We start from the raw sequence: 18,729 nt of genomic DNA, 5'->3' as shown, positions 1-18,729 counted from the left end.
ATACAGCATGGAAACATGCCCTTCAGCCACCAAGTCCATACAACCTCTGTTCAGACCAGTTCTATGTTAGCCCACTGTCTCATCTACTCCCTACGCCAATTAACCTGTAAACCCGCACGTCTTTGGGATGTGAGAGGAAACCGTAGCACCTGGAGCAAACCCTCTGTCACAGGGTGAACATGCAAACTCCCTACACACACACTGCGCACACACACACACACACTCCCCCCCCCCCAAACCCCGGGTCGCTGGCACTGTGAAGCATCAGCTCCACCAGCTGCGCCATTGTGCCGCCCCATACTTAGTATAAGGGAGGGCTCCCACACAAAGTATCGCCTGTCCATTCCCTCCACAGATGCTGCCAGACCCACTGAGTTCCTCCAGAACTTCGTGTTTTGCTTTTCATGGTATTGTCCTCTTGAGTTGCCTAAATCAGAATTTACCTTCTGACACTGGAATCTCTTTCTTGCAGGCAAACAGCCCACAGGATTTAAGGCTCTTCTATGAGAAGAACAAGAGTCTAGTCCCCAAGTGAGTGGGTGCCTACTTTCCTCCTTTTATCAATAATGTTAACCTAGGTGTTGGTGAAGGACCATTTCATTTTTCTCACAAATGCGATTGGGGAACAGTACAAGTTGCACATCATAGAATGGGTCTCTATGGAAAATACCAAACCAGCTCTGGATTTTAAGAATGGGACGTCGAACAATTTTATGTCATGGTTTTGGAAGAATTGTCTGCGGGTTTGTTTACAGAACTTGAATGAACAAAAAATATTGATCTTGATTTTGCGTCCAGTGGCAAAATAACTCGCCAGCCGACCTCCAGGCATCTTTCCAACACCGATCTAGCCATCATCGCCCTTTAGAGTGAAGCTCACCCATTCTGGTGTCTGTTGCTGCAATGATGCAGTTCATCGGTATCCCATCAATGAGCAAAAAACATCAGCAAGTTAGCTGGATAGCCAGTCATATTGGGAAATGCTCAGTGACTCCAATGTTAACCCACAAATTAACATTATGTTGCTGTCGTTTATCCTTTGATTAAACTTTTTTAAACTTGTCAAATTCTCTAACTCCAAGATATTACAGTTTGAAACATCTCCATTGAGCAGGCAGATTGTAAATTCTCCTACCACTCCAGCATTATGCCCTAACTTTCATTTAAGTAGCACTCTCCAAACTGCAACATTTGAGTTTTTCCAATACTTTGCATCTTCCACCTTTGAGATCTTTCTAAGTGATTTTGTTAATTTGAATCAAATTGTGTGTAGTTCTTTACCGCAAACCAGAATTTCCATACTCTACATAAAACTGTTAAATCTAAAGGCAGAAGCTTTGCTATCATCAGCCTTTATTGATCTATTTAATTGGAGAATGCTAATCAGGTGCTGATGTCCTTTCTAAAATGGGGAGAAAGCATACTTTGATTAACTGAGAGATTAACCAATAATTGTTGCGTAGGTATAGCTCATGGTGAGCCTTAGTTAGAACATTAATTTGCCCCACTGTTATATTAAAGTGTCCACGTGCTTAATTTTTTTACTTTCTGGTCTGGAATAATTTATTTTCGTTTTCAATTGGTGATGTTGATTCATTTCTCAAACAGCATCCCCAGTGAAACTTCTGCTCAGCTGGGTGGGCTACTACTCAGTTTGCTTCAGAGAAACCAGAAGGACAGAATGGATTTTGGTGAGTTGTTAGTTTTTTTTAAACTCATCTGTTATTATTAGCTGCAGTGTTGTGGGTTCAGCAGATGTCAATTCAACCTGAATGTTTCTGTATTTTGCCCTTGGATCTTCAGTTGTTAAACCTACCTGCTTGGCTTGATTGGCTTCAGGTCATCTGGTATGAAGAACTTTTACAAGATCTTCAAAGTCAAGAATATTTTCATATGCACAAGTATTTTGAAGCACAGATACAGTGAAAACCTTGCTTGCAACTGCATATAGAATCTCAAAAAATTTCATTGGTCACTCCTGTGCTCTCTGGATCAATGCTGCCCTTCTGTCCATTGATATCTTCATTTTAACATTATTGACTTTGTTTTCCAACTCCTTGACCTTAAACCTCCTCCAACTTTCCAATCCTCCAAGGTCTTTATGGTCCCGCAATTCTGGGCTTGTGCATCTTCCATTGTCTTCACTTGATCATGGAGACCATGCTTTCAGCTGTCTGAACTACATGATCTGGAATCTCCTTCCTAAACCTCTTGAAGACGTTAAAGGTCACATTGGATCAAACTTTGTTATCAACCAGTTTTAACTTGGGAAAGCCTCTGAAGGCATTCCAAAGCAACACTATGGAGTAAAGTTTGACACCAAACCACATTTTGGGACAGGTAACCAAAAGGTTGGTCAATGGGTAGTTGTTGAGGAGCATCTTAAAGTAGGAGTGGCTTGATTTTTTTGCAATGTTAAAATTGCTACATAAAAATTAGCGCCTATATTGTAACGTACTGACAAATTAGTTTATATGCCATCATTATGATTTACATAATTATTGAGAAGAAACAGATTTTCACCCACATCCATAGATTTTATTCTTGTCTTGGGTTGGGATAAGTCCTAGCGGGACCCTTACTGCATGCATGTTAACTTGTATGCAGGCACATTTAGGCCATGCATAGTGGGAACCCACCTGCATGAATAACGTTGCTTTCTTTGAGAATCCTGCCTACCAGTATCAGAGCTCATATATTCTTAATTGAAATTAACTTGGTAGTTAAAATGGAAGTTCTTACAATTTCTATATAGGAAAAAGTAATTTTAAACTTCATTCTTTAATCCTTTCCAATTTAATTGGAAAGTAAATATTTTAGCAGCACCCTTTTGCCAAATGTTTAAGAACTCATTTATAGTTTGCAGCATTTATTCACTGAAATCTGCTCACAGGAATGGGAGACTATTGTAAACTTCCAGAATTACATAACTTCAAAGAAGAAATATTGACAAACCTTTTTTTTGGTTTTGTAGAAATGTTCTTTAACCATCCTTTCATGGATCAGGCATCATCGGTGAAAAAATGTAAGTCTTACTTTATTTATCAAAATTTGTAAGCAGCTTTTACTATAATCTTGAAAAGTAATCGCTGTTCTGACACCTTTGGTCAAAAAGGGCAGATAATACCACAGCTAAATGCTAAATTCCATTTCGCAATGAAGAATGACCTGTGCTTCTTTCATTTAGTTTAATGAAAATTAGTGCACTGTATAGATTGAACTTTGTATCTCAGTCTGAAATGGCAATTGTTTATCCCAGATCACATTATCCTTCAACCTTATCTGATTTATAAGCAAATTCTTAGAATATATGTTGTGACCTTGTACCTCTGGCATTGCTGCTTCATCTATCACAATCAATAGCAATCATTTAAAGCAGTGACCTTATCTTGATACTGACTTGGGTGTTCTGTGAGAGGCTCTCTTCAGATTGAGGAAGTGGGGTGGTTGGTTGGATAAGATAGGTTATAGATTAAATATACTGATGGTGACAATCTGAGATTCACCGTAGTTTACATCTAATTATATGAGAAATTAATCAAGAACAATATTTCAGGCTTTTGCCAGTTTTTCATTGGTGTTTAATTATATTTATTTGTTTTCTCTTGGCTCACATTGGGCAATTCACTGGCTACGGTTTAACTAAACTTTGTTTTCAGCCAATAAAATTGGAGCAGTTGATTTGGTCACTTCATGAATGGAAGTTGGTTAGTGTAGTTTAGTTTATTGTTGTCACGTGTACTGAAGTACAGTGAAAAGCTTTTGTTTGCCTGCTATACAGTCAAGGAAAATACTACACATGATTATAATCAAGTCGTGCACAGATAAAGGATAAAGTGTACAACATTTAGTGCAAGAAAATGTCTGATTAAAGATAGTTCAAAAGTTAATGCTGCTGTTGAAATAAAGATTTGAAAGAGTGAAACGATTGTAATGGATTATTGCAGAACCTCTTCTGGCGAGCAAGGAGTTTGCCACGCTCCAGCTTTTGTTGGTTAAGCTTTGAAGCCCTAAACCGTACTAAAGTCAGAGGTTACTGGCCTGATGAGAACTTGGATAATCAATCAGTACCTGAAGCTAGACACAAAATGCTGGAGTAACTCAGCGGGACAGGCAGCATCTCTGGAGAGAAGGAATGGGTGACATTTTGGGTCGAGGCCCTTCTTCAGACTTCCAGTACCTGAAGCTCTCCTGGCGGGCGGCGAGGTGGCTTCCCGGCGAGCTGCAGCTTTATCCAAACAGCAAGCCTGGCTTGCCAGCCACAGAACCAGGAACCCACCCGGACAGGGAAGCTGAGTGAGTCCCTGAAGACCGTGAATCGGAGAGAAGGATGGAGGGAATCGGCGACAGCGGCGGACACTGGACGGAAAGCCCGGTAAGAAGAACCGGGGACTCCTGCAATCCGCACCCTGGAGGTCAGCTGCAGGAAGCACTCCCTGGTGAACAAGGGCTGAAGAGGGAGGACGATTCACAGGATGGCCTGAATGGAGGCGATGGTTGCAACGGGCCTTTTGGCCAGCTGCAGCTGGGACTGTAAAATGGCAACACTTGCATATAAAATCTGGGTTGTTCTGTTCATTCTGTACTTACCGGGAGACTGTGCTTATGTATGGTCATAGTCTTGCTGATCTATATGCAAAAAAAGTATTTCACTGTACCTTGGTGCACATGATAATGAAGAAACCATTGAACCACTAGTGAAAGAAACTGGATGAGTGAATCTCGTACCGACCTGAATGTTGCTTCCACCTGACCTGCTGTGTTCCTCTAGCACTTTGTATTATGTTAGAGTAATCTTTTCTATAGCCTGGAGAAGTTAATCAAGTACTTAAACTATAGCTTCTGCTGCTAATATTAATTAGCATTCTAACTTTGTTAAAGTAGATGCAAAATTATTAAATCCGATAATTAAATGATAGAGAAAGAAGGTAGCGAAGGGCTTATTTCACAATTACTTTCACTTTCATAATGTGCGGATAGTCTAATGTTGCAGAGAAAAAATATCGGTCAGTTGTTATCCTCCAGCTATCAATTTTATTCATACTTCCCTTTAATTCCTTGTAAGTGACTTCAAAAGAAATAGAAGCTTTATATAATGGAAATTGTCTTTGTTTGCTCTGTCAGGATTGTCCATTTATCTTGCCCTGCTGAAGTTAGGGTGCAGTTGAATAATGTGTGTGCTTCAAATCCATTTGATCAATTAAATTAGATATTCACATGCAGAGCTGTAATAGAATATAGTACTTGCATCTAATGGATTTGGATCATTTTATCTCCAGCGTGTCCTGTCCCTGTTCCTGTGCCCACGTGCCCTGGTTCCGTGTCTGGTAGTTCTTGTGGCAGCTCTCCATCTTGTCATTTTGCCTCTCCTCCAGTAAGTAGCATTATTTATTGATGCGTTATTCCCCCAAGATCCTATCTGACGAACATTTTGTCATTAATGTCAAACAATAAATTAATCTGACCTCGTCGTACTTCATTAAGCGAACCATTCGAAACAATGCAAGTGTTACTGGCTTTCGTGCACAATTAATTCTAACAAAACAAGATTGATATTTATTTCAGTTTAAAATAAAATCACTACTTAATCCTCGGGGAATACAAAATCTCCATTGAATAGTGATATTTAACAAATGATTAACTTTAAGTTGCAGAACCAAAAATTGAACCAGGCTACAAGACAATAGTTAGTTCGGCAATAACTTTTGTAGCCCACCAAAATGTAATACCACTTTTTGGCAATATTAATTTATGTTCTAGCTAAATTTAATTTATTTTTAAAAGAAATGAAATTAAATTACAAGTTGTGACACTGTGAATTCAAACTTTACTGGACCGAACAAGAGAGGGTCTGTTATTGGTGTTCCATTAAGCAAACACAAGCAAATTGGTCACACCATGTGGTATCCCAAAACAACATAGAACAGTCCAGCACAAGAACAGGCCCCTCAGTCCACAATGTCTGTGCCGAACATGATGCCAAGGCCAACTCTTATCTACTTGCACATAATCCATATCTCTCCATTCCCTGTGTATACTTATGCCTATCCAAAAGGCTCTAAAATGTCTTGCCTACCTTAATCACCACCGGAGTGCATTCCAGGCACTCACCACCCACTGTGTAAAAAAAAAACAACTTGCCCTGCACTTATCCTTTAAGCGTTGCCATTTTCATCTTAAAACCTATGCCCTCTTTTGATTTTTCCATCCTCGAGGGGAGGTTCTAACTATTTATGCCACTCATAATTTTATATGCTTCAATCTGGTGTCCCAGCAATCTCCATTTGTTCCATAGAAAATAATCCAAGTCTGTTCAACCTCTGCGTAGCTAATAGACCCCCTCCCCATCCAGGTATCATTCTGGTAAAACTCCTCTGCACCCTTTCCAAAGCCTCCACATGCTTCCTGTAATGAGGTAACCAGAACAGCACGCAATATTCCAAAAGTTACCTAACCAAAGTCCTCTAAAACCTAATTCCTTTTGTTAATGCCAGCTGTGTCTGCAAGCTTAGCTACGTGTTTGAACGACGGAGTTCTGACAATTCTACTCACAAATCTAAATTCTGAGCTGGATACATAATCTTCCCATTCACTTTAATACATAATCTTCCCATTCACTTTAATTCACATTGCCAATTAAAGTCAGATCTATACAGCACGGAAACACAATCTTTGTCCCAATATGTCCATGTCGACCAAGTTGCTTAACCTTAATCTTTCAAGGATTGTCCCAATATTGGATTATACTGCTGTGAACAGAGAAAATATGAACAAGATACACTATTCAAATTTTGCTGCATGTTTTATAACATGATCTAAATATGCAACTGAAATCAACAAAAGATAATGGACAAAAGTTAAGATCCAAATTTGTTTTTTGCCCAAAAAGAGACTTTGCAGATAAGCTGAAATATTATTAGTGGGATTTCATGATTGTATGGTTAATATCTTGTAACTTTTTTTCCCCCCCTTCAGTCATTACCTGACATGCAACGGATACAGGAGGACACTTTGTCTTCCCCACCTTTGGGTCCTCCGAACTATCTGCAGGTTTCCAAAGATTCTGCAAGTAGTGGCAGCAAGAACTCTTCGTGTGACACGGATGACTTTGTTCTTGTTCCACATAGCATCTCTTCTGATCAGTCATGTAAGCAACTACTCTTCATTTTGTTACTTTTGTTTCTTTCGTTTCAAATCTTTAGAGACGAGGAGGGAAAACTAAGAATCCTCGTGCAGGTTGACTGCACTTCTGATCATACTTTTTGTTTTTTGTCCTCCGATCCTTTTGCAAATTTATTTTGCATTCAAGGCTAAAATGCATTGATGCATTGAATTTAAAATACTTTATTCTAACGAGTCAGAATGTCCAAAATAGAGATCTTGCACTCTTGAATAATCAAATAATTCCCTGCAAACGCAAAGTCTACCATTACTATAAATATATTGAATATCTTCATATTTGCATTCATTTTTCTGCAACGATTCGCCTCCTCCTTGCCCTTTCTGAATTTGCCATGAGTCATTTGTGCAAGGACTGAATAATTCAAATGTTTTAAAATTCAGTAGGATTTCAAAATTTTTATCATTGGATAACCAATTGGTTATCAATTGGATTTTACCATTTGGATTTGAGGATGCCATTCAATTATTTGAGCATTTGGTTTTAAGGTAACTAAAATAATCCAAATTGTGATTTCTGTTGTGTTGGATTGGTAATGTCTAATAGCAGTTTGAGGATTGAACTCGATTCATTCTTAAATGCAAGCTGCAGCTTGGTGCCCTTGGTCATGGGAATGCAGGGGTAGCAGCTAATCTTTCTATGAATGAATCACTGATGAATAAAAACACAATAAATGACAAGTGGATGTTTATGTTATCTTGCTGATTTATCCAGTTTAGCATGTTCATATGTAATTGTGACATTTTGTGCTATTATGTACACTGGCTGTAGTATCATCATACTGGAGGTTCCCATGGGACTAGGTTCCAATTTATACTTTTAAACAAATCACAGGCTGCTTTCAGAAGCTCCTCGAGGTATACAAAGGGTCCCAACTCAAAAGGCCACTTATCCATGTTCTCCAGAGATGCTGCCTGACCTGCTGAGTATCTCTGGCATTTATGTCCATTTATGTAAACAAGCATTTGCAGTTCCTTGTTTCTCCAAAATGTATACTTCTGTTGCACGAATTATAGCTTATCCACATCAATTACTAGTTCCTAATTAATTATGTACACAATATATATTATAAAACTTTCTTCCATAGCAACCATTGTTTATGTAGGATAAATACTGGATCAGAAAATATATTTAGATTGTTGACACAATTGCATCATCCTTTTCCGAATCCAACTTCCTTCAAGAGCTACGGCACTCATTTGAAGCAATATTTGTAACTATTTAGATTATCTTAACCAGTTTGTGTTTATTGGAAAGCTTTTTGGTGTTCCCAACAAAGTTTATGCCTCTCAATCTGTTTTGAAACTTTGTACAGATGACATGCCATTGGGAACGGTGGGCAGACGAGCTTCCAGTGAATTTTTGATGTGTGGCGGGTGCGTATAAATTTTTATATTTTATACTTTAGCATTGTTGTATAGAGGGAGGAAAGACTTGCAGTAATACTTCATCATTAGAACATGAAGAAAAACTAACTTCACGGACATGTACTGTTTGTTTTAGAATTAAATGTATTATCAATTGAAGTAAATTAAGTTGGTGTCACTTAAATAGTGACTTCTTTAAGACTGACAGTGACCATGTTCAAAATTCATAATGCTTGAACAAGTCTGTGGGTAAGAATTTGTCCATCCTTCACCCTTCCTCAAATAAATCAGAGCTTGTTTGGTTTTCTTCCCCCCCCCCCCCCCCAAGGAGATGGTACCAGGAATTTAAATATATAAAGTAGAAACAAGGAACAACAGGGCTTTTTTTCTTAAAGCACACAAAGTGCTGGTGTAACTCAGCTGGTCGGGCAGCATCTCTGGGGAATGTGGATAGGTGACATTTTGCCTCAAGACTTCTTCCCGATCTGAAACGTCACCTATCCATGTTCTCCAGAGATGCTGCCTTTTTGTTAGAAGTGTAGACAGTATTCCTAACAATAATATTCAAAGAGCCCTTATTATTTTTCCCGTTCTGCTGTTATAACAAAAGTGTTAGCCTAATTACAATGTATGCATGTTCAATAAAATTATGCAACTGGGTGCATTCATAATTAATTCATAATTAATGGTCCATTAATAATTCCAGCAATTTCAGAACTTTACTTCTTTACCGATTCAGTTGTGTGGGTGGAGGAGAAGGGAGGATGGTGGTTATGGGGAGAATAATGTTCGTGTGGCCTGTGTCAGATGAGTCAGTGGACTTTTTTTTTTAAATCTTGGATTTTGTTACTTAGTGTTCAGTGTCTAACTTCAAAATTAAATCTGTACCTAAACAAAATGTATCTATATCAGACTGTTTGAAAACCATTTTACAGAGTATTTGCTATGAAGATACTGCAGCTTTATTGACTATTTTGGGGAGCGAGCATCATTGAATATGCAATGTCTTGTGTAACTGTGACAATGGGGGTCATCCGGCATGTGGAATAGTCAGGGTCTTGTGTTCAGACATGATTACATTTGGACATGATTTCCTGACATTTGGGTGAGGTACATTTAATTACTCCAGGTAATACAAGCTTAGAGGGTGGGAAATGAAAGTAGTTTACCTTGCCTTGATGCAAGCATATAGCTTGTATGATGCAACATGTGTTGCTTGTGTGAACTATGCTGGAGATGTCTAGACATGTTCATTAACAATATTGATTTCCTTAAGTAACTGTCCTTTTTTTTGCAAACTCCTGCAAATAGTAGAAGGCAGCATTAAATGACTGCTTGATCAACTTACATATATATGGTAAACCAGTGAAAACATCCCACAGTTCTGAAGAGCATTATCTTATTTTTTAACGATGCGATTCAAGATGTCATTAGGGCAGATGTCTAAGTGCTTGATGGGAAAAAAAAGTAGATTTTATATTTGAAGATGTAAAGGAAAGAGGGAGATTGGCTTTGGTGACAATTCCATTGCTGAGACCCTTTGCAGTTGAAGGCATAGTCCCTCACCATGGGACAGTTTAAATTTGGGTATAGTCAAGATGGAGGGGGCACAGGTATTTCAGAGGATTGCTTGTTTTTTTTTAAATTGGAACATTTAATGTATTTTGGGGCGAAGAGTGATGATGACAAAGTAGGGGTTACAGCAGTACCTGAGGAGAAAAACAGTTAAAAAAAATGAAAACAAAGCACTGCAGGTGCTGGTTTATACCAAAGATAGACACAATGTGCTGAAGTAACTCAACTGGTCAGACAACATCCCTGCAGAACATGGATAGGTGATGTTGTGTTTTACAGACTGGAGGAAATGTTGGTGGTTTATTGGGAATAGAGTAGAGGGACATGGAGGTGGTTCTTCTGGACTGACGAGTTTGCAGAGAGCATGAGGAGAAACTGGAGAAACGTGTATGTTTGAGACCAGGGCAAGATGGATTTGTTTAACCTGTTAAGCTAGAAGTGTTCAAAAGTGAACTGCAGATGCTGGAATATCGAAGGTACACAAAATTGCTGGGGAAAGCCACAAAAGTACATTATTTCCCCAAATTCACCTCCCTTCAGCATGACTCGTAAAATAAAAAGTAAATTGATGGAAAAATAAAAATCAATGTTACTTCCTCCAGGTACTGTCTAGAATTCCGAGGAAAATTATGCCACATATTAGAACTCAGTCAGCCAAAAAGAAGGGGTATTGGGTTGGAAAGACTCCTATAGTTATGGTGAATTGATTATCAGATTCAAAATAGCAAAGTAAATACCTACTCTCATTTTGTTTCTTCACAAACCTGTTAGGCAGTCACCTTTAACCTCTTCAGGGGGCTCAGTAGCACTGCAGAGACCTTCCTCAGCCTCATCCAGGTCCAGCTCTTCTAGCTCAGCCAACAGGTAGGATCTTGATGTAGATTTTATAATGGAATAAAACAGTATGGGGCCGAGTTTCCATGTAGGCCACAATCAAGAGATTATATCTAAAATCTGCTTGAATTTGCATTGCTTAAGTTACTCTAAGTCACTGCACAATTGCAAACATTAAATCTTCCATGAGCTACCATAGTAGGCTTCGTAAAGGAACATATAGATATTAATGAGTGGTAACCTGGTGTAGTTTTGCTAATGGAGTTGCAAAGGCATTCATCAGCAAAATTAAACCTCTAAAGACAAACTTATTTCTGTGGACAAGCCGTTGATTGGAAATGTCTGTTCTATGAAAAAAAAAGTTATACTGATCATTTAATAGCTACGTTGTTATACACTAGTTGTTTTCTTAGCAAACTGAAATGCATTTTGATGTGAAAAATAATTTTTAATGAGGGCAGTTTGAAGTGCATTCTTTAATCAGCAGTATCTCTACTTTAAACCAGGAAACGCTCAGTTTATTTCTAGTCAGGAGCCTGACCTGGTGAATTTTATCTTGAATCCACTGTAAAAGATTATGGAAAACGCAATACAAATTTTTTTGGACAGAACTTGCAGAAAATTTCCCTCGGTTTAATTATCTCTAAGATCCTGAAGTCTTGCGAGAGTAAATTTGAAGAAACAAAATGAAACTTGTTTTTGACATTGATACACGGGTATTGTTAAATTCGTGATGGGCTGTGGTTTAAAAATTCCTGTTAGCATTGTAACTATTAGCATTTCAGATCAGCAGACTTCAGATTTTTGACCATTACCCCCTACATCTGTGAAGAAATTTAACATCTTTTGGGTAGGAAAGGAACTTGGGAGGATGAGCCAAGATACACTACACTCCCTAGAAAGCAACTAAACCGACGTGTTAAATGAAGCATGAAGAAATGCTTTAATGTAAAGTTCCAAACAACCCGTGTACGTGTCATCTGATATCACTGTTGTTAAAGATTATCTGTACTGATCATATTTGCAAACTTTTATGTAAGACAAGTGAGTGCAGGAACAGCCTCCAATAATTATTTGACCTTTTTCCAGTGTTTTATAACATAACTGATTCATTTTTCTACATCATTATCTTTTTGTTGCACTTCTAACTCCAGAAGATATCATTTTTAAAGTTGTTTTTCTACAAATATATAATCATTTTATATCTACTCAATTTATCCAAAGCTGCAGACCTTTTTTTTGCAGTATAAAACTTGTTGTTTTCTTCTAATCCATTTTGCCTGATCCGTTGCCAAATGATGAATTGTCCAAGAGGGATATGGGCCAAATGCAGGAAAATTGGACTACCTCAAGGGAGACATTTTGGTTGGAATAGACGAGTTGGGCTGAAGAACCTGTTTCCATGTTGTGTAACTCCATGACTCAAAGTTTATTACTTGATGAAACAAATGTTTCATCATGGTAATGTGTCATCTCAAAGATGGTACCTCCTAGTTCCAGCAGATAAAACCCAGAACGAGACTCAAACTTAAACTCAATTTAAATGTGGGACAAAAGTATTACCATGCAGGATAATAAGATGTGACTCATCAATTGCATCTTAATTGAACAGACAGTATTTTTGTTTTGAAGTAAGTTGTGCGATTTTTCTGGGAATTGCATCCTGATTCTTTGTATCGTCTGCATTGGAATACTTTGCACGAGTGGTGTCAGAAAAAATTTCCTCCTCAATCTTGGATAATGAAGGGTCAGGATCTGGCCTTTCAAGCCTGTTTCACCATTCAATGTGATCGTGACTGACCAATTCTGCTGTCAGCGCCTCTTTTCTGCCAGTTCCCCATAACCATTTCCTTGATCTTTCAAACATTTGGATATCTGCACCTTAAATATATCTGATGATTTGGCCCACACCACCAATGGGAAGAGAATCCTGGAGATTTACTTCCCATTGAGAAAATACATTTCAATGCATCTGTTTTTTCTTCTGATTTCTGCACTTTTGCTTCTTGATTATGAGCAACCCAATTGCTTTTTAACCAGTTTGTCGCAGAAATGTTTATTTGAAGTTGAGCTGTAGTTTTTATAGAATGGAATGTACCTTAGGGGAAAAATGTACCTTAGGGGAAAAACTATACACCAAGTGCTGGAGTGATTCAGTGGGTCAGGCAGAATCTCTGGAGAACATGGGGGAGGTGGCGTTTTGGGTTGAGGCCCTTGTTCAGACTGATTGTGGTGATGGCAGGGAAGAAAACTGGAAGAAATGAAAGCTGAGCAGAATGAAGCCTAGCAAGTAATAGGTAGAGGCAGGTAAGGGGAGGTTTTGGTCGGCAGATGTTTGGAGAAAGGCAGGAGATAAAAAGACAGACGTTGAGACGAAGATTGAAGAGTTGCAGCCAGAGGAAGAGGGAGGGTAAAAACAGGTATGAGTCCAGGTAGGGCACAGGGGAGGGGGGGAGAAGAAGAAAGAGGGGGGGGGGGGTAGTTATGTATATCTTGAACCTATTGTTGCTTTTACTTATACATTTTATTTAACGTGCTAGTTTCAATCAAGAACATCAGATAGGGAGTAGTTAATAGTTGATGCAGAATAAATATTGGAATATTGGAATTAAAAAACGGCAATAAAAATGATTTACTGTAATTATGTTATAATGGTTTTAAATACAATAGTCAAATAATTGATGATTTCAATTCTACTTTTATGTGGGAGAAAAGATTTGGATTATTACTCGTTTTATTAATTCACATTTCAATTTAAAAAAATACATTTGATGTTTATCATATTGAGCAGTACAGATGTATTTTTAAAATCGCTTTTAACATTGATTCAAGGGATATAGCTTTTTCTCGGCTGGGCCAGCATTGAATATCCCACCCCTAGTTTGCCTCAAGAAGGTACTCCAGCCTTCTTGAATCACTGCCGTTCTGAAGTATGAGTAAAGCCACAATACTGTTAGGGAGGGTATTTCAGAGTTTGACCCAGTGACGGTGAAAAAATACTGAATTTCCAAGTCAGGATAGTGTGTGGCTTGGTGGGCAATATCTAACGGGTGGTATTCCCCTGCTTTTGCTGCCCTCGTCCTTGTAGCTGGTAGAGGTGAGGTTTGGAAGGTACTGTCTAAAGAGTCTCGGTGAGTTGCTGCAGTGCATCATGTAGATGGTACAATGCATGTCAGTCTGAAGAAAGATCCCAGTCTGAACCGTCGCCTGTCTAATCTCTTCACAGACGTTGGCTGAACTGAGTTCCTCCAGCACTTTGTGTTTAACTGAAACTGGAAGACTTGTTGTCTGCCTTGCTCCGTATCATACCACTTAAAGCATACAACCACTACATCACCTCAGGAGTCCTGTTTTCAAAAGCTTCTTGTTTAGCTGCTTTAAATACATTTTACTGTCTGGCATATTGCCTTCAATTTGTTCAGACTAATACACGCAGCTCAATAACTTGGTGCTTTTCACATAATGTGTAATTTTCTGAGATGTAGTTCAAGTCGACTGCAATTGATTTCTTATTCCTAGACAAGATGTGATCGGGGATAGTGAATCTGTATTACTACTGTGTACCCCTGAAATTTTGTTTGATTGGCGTCTGGGAGAAAACTGTTCGGGATGAATTTGAACTGTAAGATATGGTTGGAGAGATGTGTGTAGGAAGGAACTGCAGATGCTGGCTTAAACCGGAAAATAGACACAAAAAGCTGGAGTAACTCAGCAGGGCCGGCAGCATCTCTGGAGAGAAGGAATGGGTAAAGTTTCGGCTCGAGTACCCTCTTCAGACTGAAGGAGGGTCTGAAGAAGGGTCTCGACCCGAAACGTCGCCCATTCCTTCTCTCCAGAGATGCTGCCTGTTCCACTGAGTTACTCCAGCTTTTTGTGTCTATCTTTAGTTGGAGAGATATACAACACAGAAACGGGCCTTGCTGACATCCGACACCTGTTTGTTACTTCTACATGAATCCCATAATTTTATACTCTCCACTTTCCCGTCAACTTCCTCAAGTTTGTACCACGCACCAACATACTACGGGCAATTTACAACCAACAATTCACCTAGCGATCAATCTCATAGAGTCATACATATGGCCTAACTTGCCCACACCGACCGTATGAGCCTGGGATGTGACAACAAACTAAAGCACCTGGAGGGATCCCCACATGGTCACTGGGAGAATGTGCAGACTCCACACAAGGTTCTAAGTTGCATAACGTTGCCTTTTAGAAAATTATGAAAAAATCCTTTATGATTGAATAACATTTAACAATTACTTAAGCGATTAAAAATTGCATTTCTTTGGGTAGTAGTGCTATTTAATTTTGTTGACAATTGCTATGACATAAATGGACATAAGCTAACTTTTTTTGTTCCTCTGCCCCCCACCCTCCAGTCTCAGTTTATTTTTGTTTCGTCTTTTTCCTATTCAGTAGTTGTATAATGCTTTTCTTCATCCAGTTGCATAAAATAAAAGCAGAAGAATTTAAGTATTTTGCACCTCCCAAACTACCACCTACTCTCCCCCATCCCCTTCCGCCACCACTCCTCTGCAGACATCACCAGAGGGAGGTTGCCGGCCATTTAGAGGCTTGAAAGCCTGTTTGATCATAACTTGGCAAGCAGAACGTTCTGTATGGAGCAACCGGTGTTCTGTACAGTTCAGATGCCGCAAACAGAATGTTAAAGACTTCAAAACATTTCTGAGAAATGTTTGAGGTCTGCATAAGTTAGAGCCCAGGGGGTGATCAATGACCCTGAACAAAAAACAGGAAATGCTGAAAATGCTCAGCTGATCAGGCAGCATCTGTGGAGAGAGAATGTTTTGGGTCGATGACCTCTCATCAGAACTGCACAATGAGGTGACGTTTGTGTTTTCCAGCAGTGTTTACCAGCAGCACTAAATTTAATCATCACCATTTGGAAAATACAAGGAATGCTTTGTTTCCATCTGGCCAGGGAAGGGTTAACTTTTTTTAAAACAAATCCAGCTTGTGTTTTCATTAGGCTGAAGTTCTTGGAAATTCAATTCAGAAAGATGACTCCACAAATAGTTTGAAGCAGGAGTGTCTTTTGCAGCCGTCATTAGCTTAAACTGAATACGGGATACTGAACGTCAGGCGGTATGAGATAAATTTGTCAGCATGTGCTGCTGACCTGCTCTTGAACTATTCCTTGTTTTGATTTTTTTCCCCCCTCTTGTGACTCACTTCCGTTGTTATGTTGATTGCCACCTTTTAACTTCTAGAATGCCATCGCTGCTGCTTTGGGACAAAGTGTTCCTAGCTGTGTTCCCTCAATTTGTTTTCTTAGAACTTCTAGATCTTATGTAATTGATGGGGAAAGAAAGGTGGTGTGAAACACATCATGTGTATAGCTTTGTTATTCTGTTGACAACAAACCTTCACTGAAGTAAAGCTTATTTGGTTAACCCAGACAAAGTTGAAAGCAGGCTTGTGAAGAGCTTTGTGCAGTAGGCAGTCATATTTCAAGTGGGAGGTTGTTTACAAGACAGAAACAGTTAGCAGCTTGCCAGCTTTATGTCAAATAACAGCTACTCACTCGCTCCTTTCTATCTGACACCTGATGTATTAGTTATTTAATGGTTCAGTTGCATCGAGCAGCCAAAATACTTGCCTCCTGACCGATTGTTGTGTTTTGACTCCAGGCAGTGCCCACCTCCAGTGTCTCCCCGTACTGAGTCAGCTCCAATTCCTGTCCCTACTCAGATCAGAAACTACCAGCGGATTGAGCAGAACCTGCATGTCATTTCCAGCCACAACGCTAACCCCTATGGATCACCCAGGTATGTGATTTCTTGCTTTTCTATGTATTTTACCAGGTCACTCTAAAAATGCTTGTGTGTGTTGTTCCTGTACAAAGAATCTACAAGTGTTTCACCCTCGCATAACGTGACTTCTCTTCTAAAATACAAGTACTAGTTTCATTGAGATATCCGCTAGAGCTTTCACCAGCATCTGTGCTGTGAACAAATGCTATCTGTATGGAGATTGCTCATTCTCCCTGTGACCACGTGTGTTTTCTCTGAATGCACTGGTTTTCTCCCACAGTCCACAGATTTGCAGGTAATTGGCTTCAGTAAAAATTGTGATTTGTCCCTAGTGTGTAGGATAGTCCTATTGTATGGGGTGATCACTGGTTGGCATGGAGTTGGTGGGCCGAAGGGCCTGTTTTCGCGCTGTGTCTCTAAAGTAAAGCCTTAAAAGCTTTCATTCCCATTTGCAAGAAAAAGTGTAAAATATACAATAAACTCCCACAGCCTTTTCAAAAAGGTTGAAATTATTAATTGTTAGTGACTTATTTATTCAGGAAAGAAATTATATTTGCTCCATATTCACCTGAATATTTCAGCTAACTACATTAAATTACAGAAGGAAATGGATTTTATGTTAATGTGTTTCAGCAGATCAGTGTGATGTTGCTGACAGTGACATTGCTGGGATAATTGAGTACAGGAGCTTTCAACTGTTGCACAGGCTTGTATAATATGGGATGGGCACATCAAGTAATATGCAGGAAGTTGATCTTGGAGTTTTTGCTGATGGCAGAAGCCTGCAGGTCATTTGTATTGGCAACCAAGATAAGCAACAATGGTGTCCTGTAGAAGCTGGTGGGAAGCAGTCTGCAAATGGGGTAACAAAAGAGAATGGGTCAGGCATTGACAAGGCTCGAAGCTGGCAGGAAATGGATTGAAAATATGTGGGTAGTGAGAGCTAATAGCATGCAGTTAAGCGGCCTTTTCACGGGGCGAGTTGACGCAAGATGTCACCAGAGTGAAGAGGTCGTGGTCCAGCACGAGTCTCGCACGATATAACGGCAGCAGATAAAGAGTTCCCACGGTACTCGGCATTTCTGTTATTTGTGCGAGTGACTTGTCCGTTTCCCGAGCTTTCCCGTTAAATCTTGAATGAACATCGTGAACTACACGTGACACAAATGATGTAACTTTTTTTTCACACAATATAATATATCCCCTGGTTGATTGGCTCATTTGGAGACATATTTTACTGTGTATGTGGGAGACACAGATGGACTGAGCACAGTACCTCGGTCTTACTGTGTGTGGGAGTGGGGGTGAAGAGACGTACACTCCCAGAGGCAGAGTCTCTCAGCCTGTGTAAGAGGGAGGAGAGAGAGAGAGAGGCAACACACAAGGTGGATGTGAAATTCTCACCTGCCTGTTTCAGTGACACACCCGCCGTCAGTAAATGAAGCACCCCCATCTGTCCCCCCTCCTCTCCCTCGACTCCCCCACCTTTCTCTCCCAACTCCAGTCCCGTCCCGACCCCCTGGGAAACTGAATAGAGCAACAGTCAACTGCTGCCTGTGCGCTGAATGACAATAAAGGCTACTTTACTTTACTGAGTTAAAGAGTTCCCATGGTAGACTGTAAAACTGGGACCCTGGTTCTGGACTCCCCCAACACCGGAACCCTTCTTCAGACAGCCTAATCGGAATTGAGTCTGAAGATGTGTCTCGTCCCGAAACATCAGCTTTTTTTCTCCAGAGATGCTGCTTGACTCGCTGAGTTACTCCAGCTTTTGTGTCTGTCTTTGGTTTTAAACCAGCATGTGCAGTTCACTCCTTACACGGGGCTCTGTACAACATTGATTGGTAGCGTTCCGGACCCCTGGACCCGAGGACTCCGACCTGTATCTCTCAAAGAAGTACATGTGAAAATTTCTCACGGACCATAAAATGCGTAACCTTTCAGAAAGTCCCTTTTAAAGTCCCTTTTAAAGATTATAGTTATTTTCTTGAAT

General features: G+C 39.6%; 1 protein-coding gene across 5 annotated transcripts in view; it reads left to right on the top strand.

Moving 5' to 3' along the window:
* The window catches only part of ulk2 (unc-51 like autophagy activating kinase 2), a 96,706-nt gene that overhangs the window by 48,363 nt on the left and 29,614 nt on the right, over nt 1–18,729 (top strand). For 4 of the 5 annotated variants that reach the window (XM_033045732.1, XM_033045735.1, XM_033045731.1 and 1 more), the window contains 8 exons: nt 473–531; nt 1,609–1,691; nt 2,975–3,025; nt 5,280–5,374; nt 6,976–7,147; nt 8,496–8,556; nt 10,894–10,986; nt 16,614–16,751. In XM_033045732.1, the coding sequence (XP_032901623.1) occupies nt 473–531; nt 1,609–1,691; nt 2,975–3,025; nt 5,280–5,374; nt 6,976–7,147; nt 8,496–8,556; nt 10,894–10,986; nt 16,614–16,751 (752 nt within the window). The remainder of the gene's footprint in view (nt 1–472; nt 532–1,608; nt 1,692–2,974; nt 3,026–5,279; nt 5,375–6,975; nt 7,148–8,495; nt 8,557–10,893; nt 10,987–16,613; nt 16,752–18,729) is intronic. The other variant, XM_033045734.1, reaches the window with a different exon arrangement.

This window comes from Amblyraja radiata, chromosome 28, assembly GCF_010909765.2.
Source record: "Amblyraja radiata isolate CabotCenter1 chromosome 28, sAmbRad1.1.pri, whole genome shotgun sequence".
Classification (NCBI taxonomy): domain Eukaryota; kingdom Metazoa; phylum Chordata; class Chondrichthyes; order Rajiformes; family Rajidae; genus Amblyraja; species Amblyraja radiata.
The sequence above is the reverse complement of the archived record's forward strand: the minus strand, read 5'-3'. Positions and strand labels throughout refer to the sequence as shown.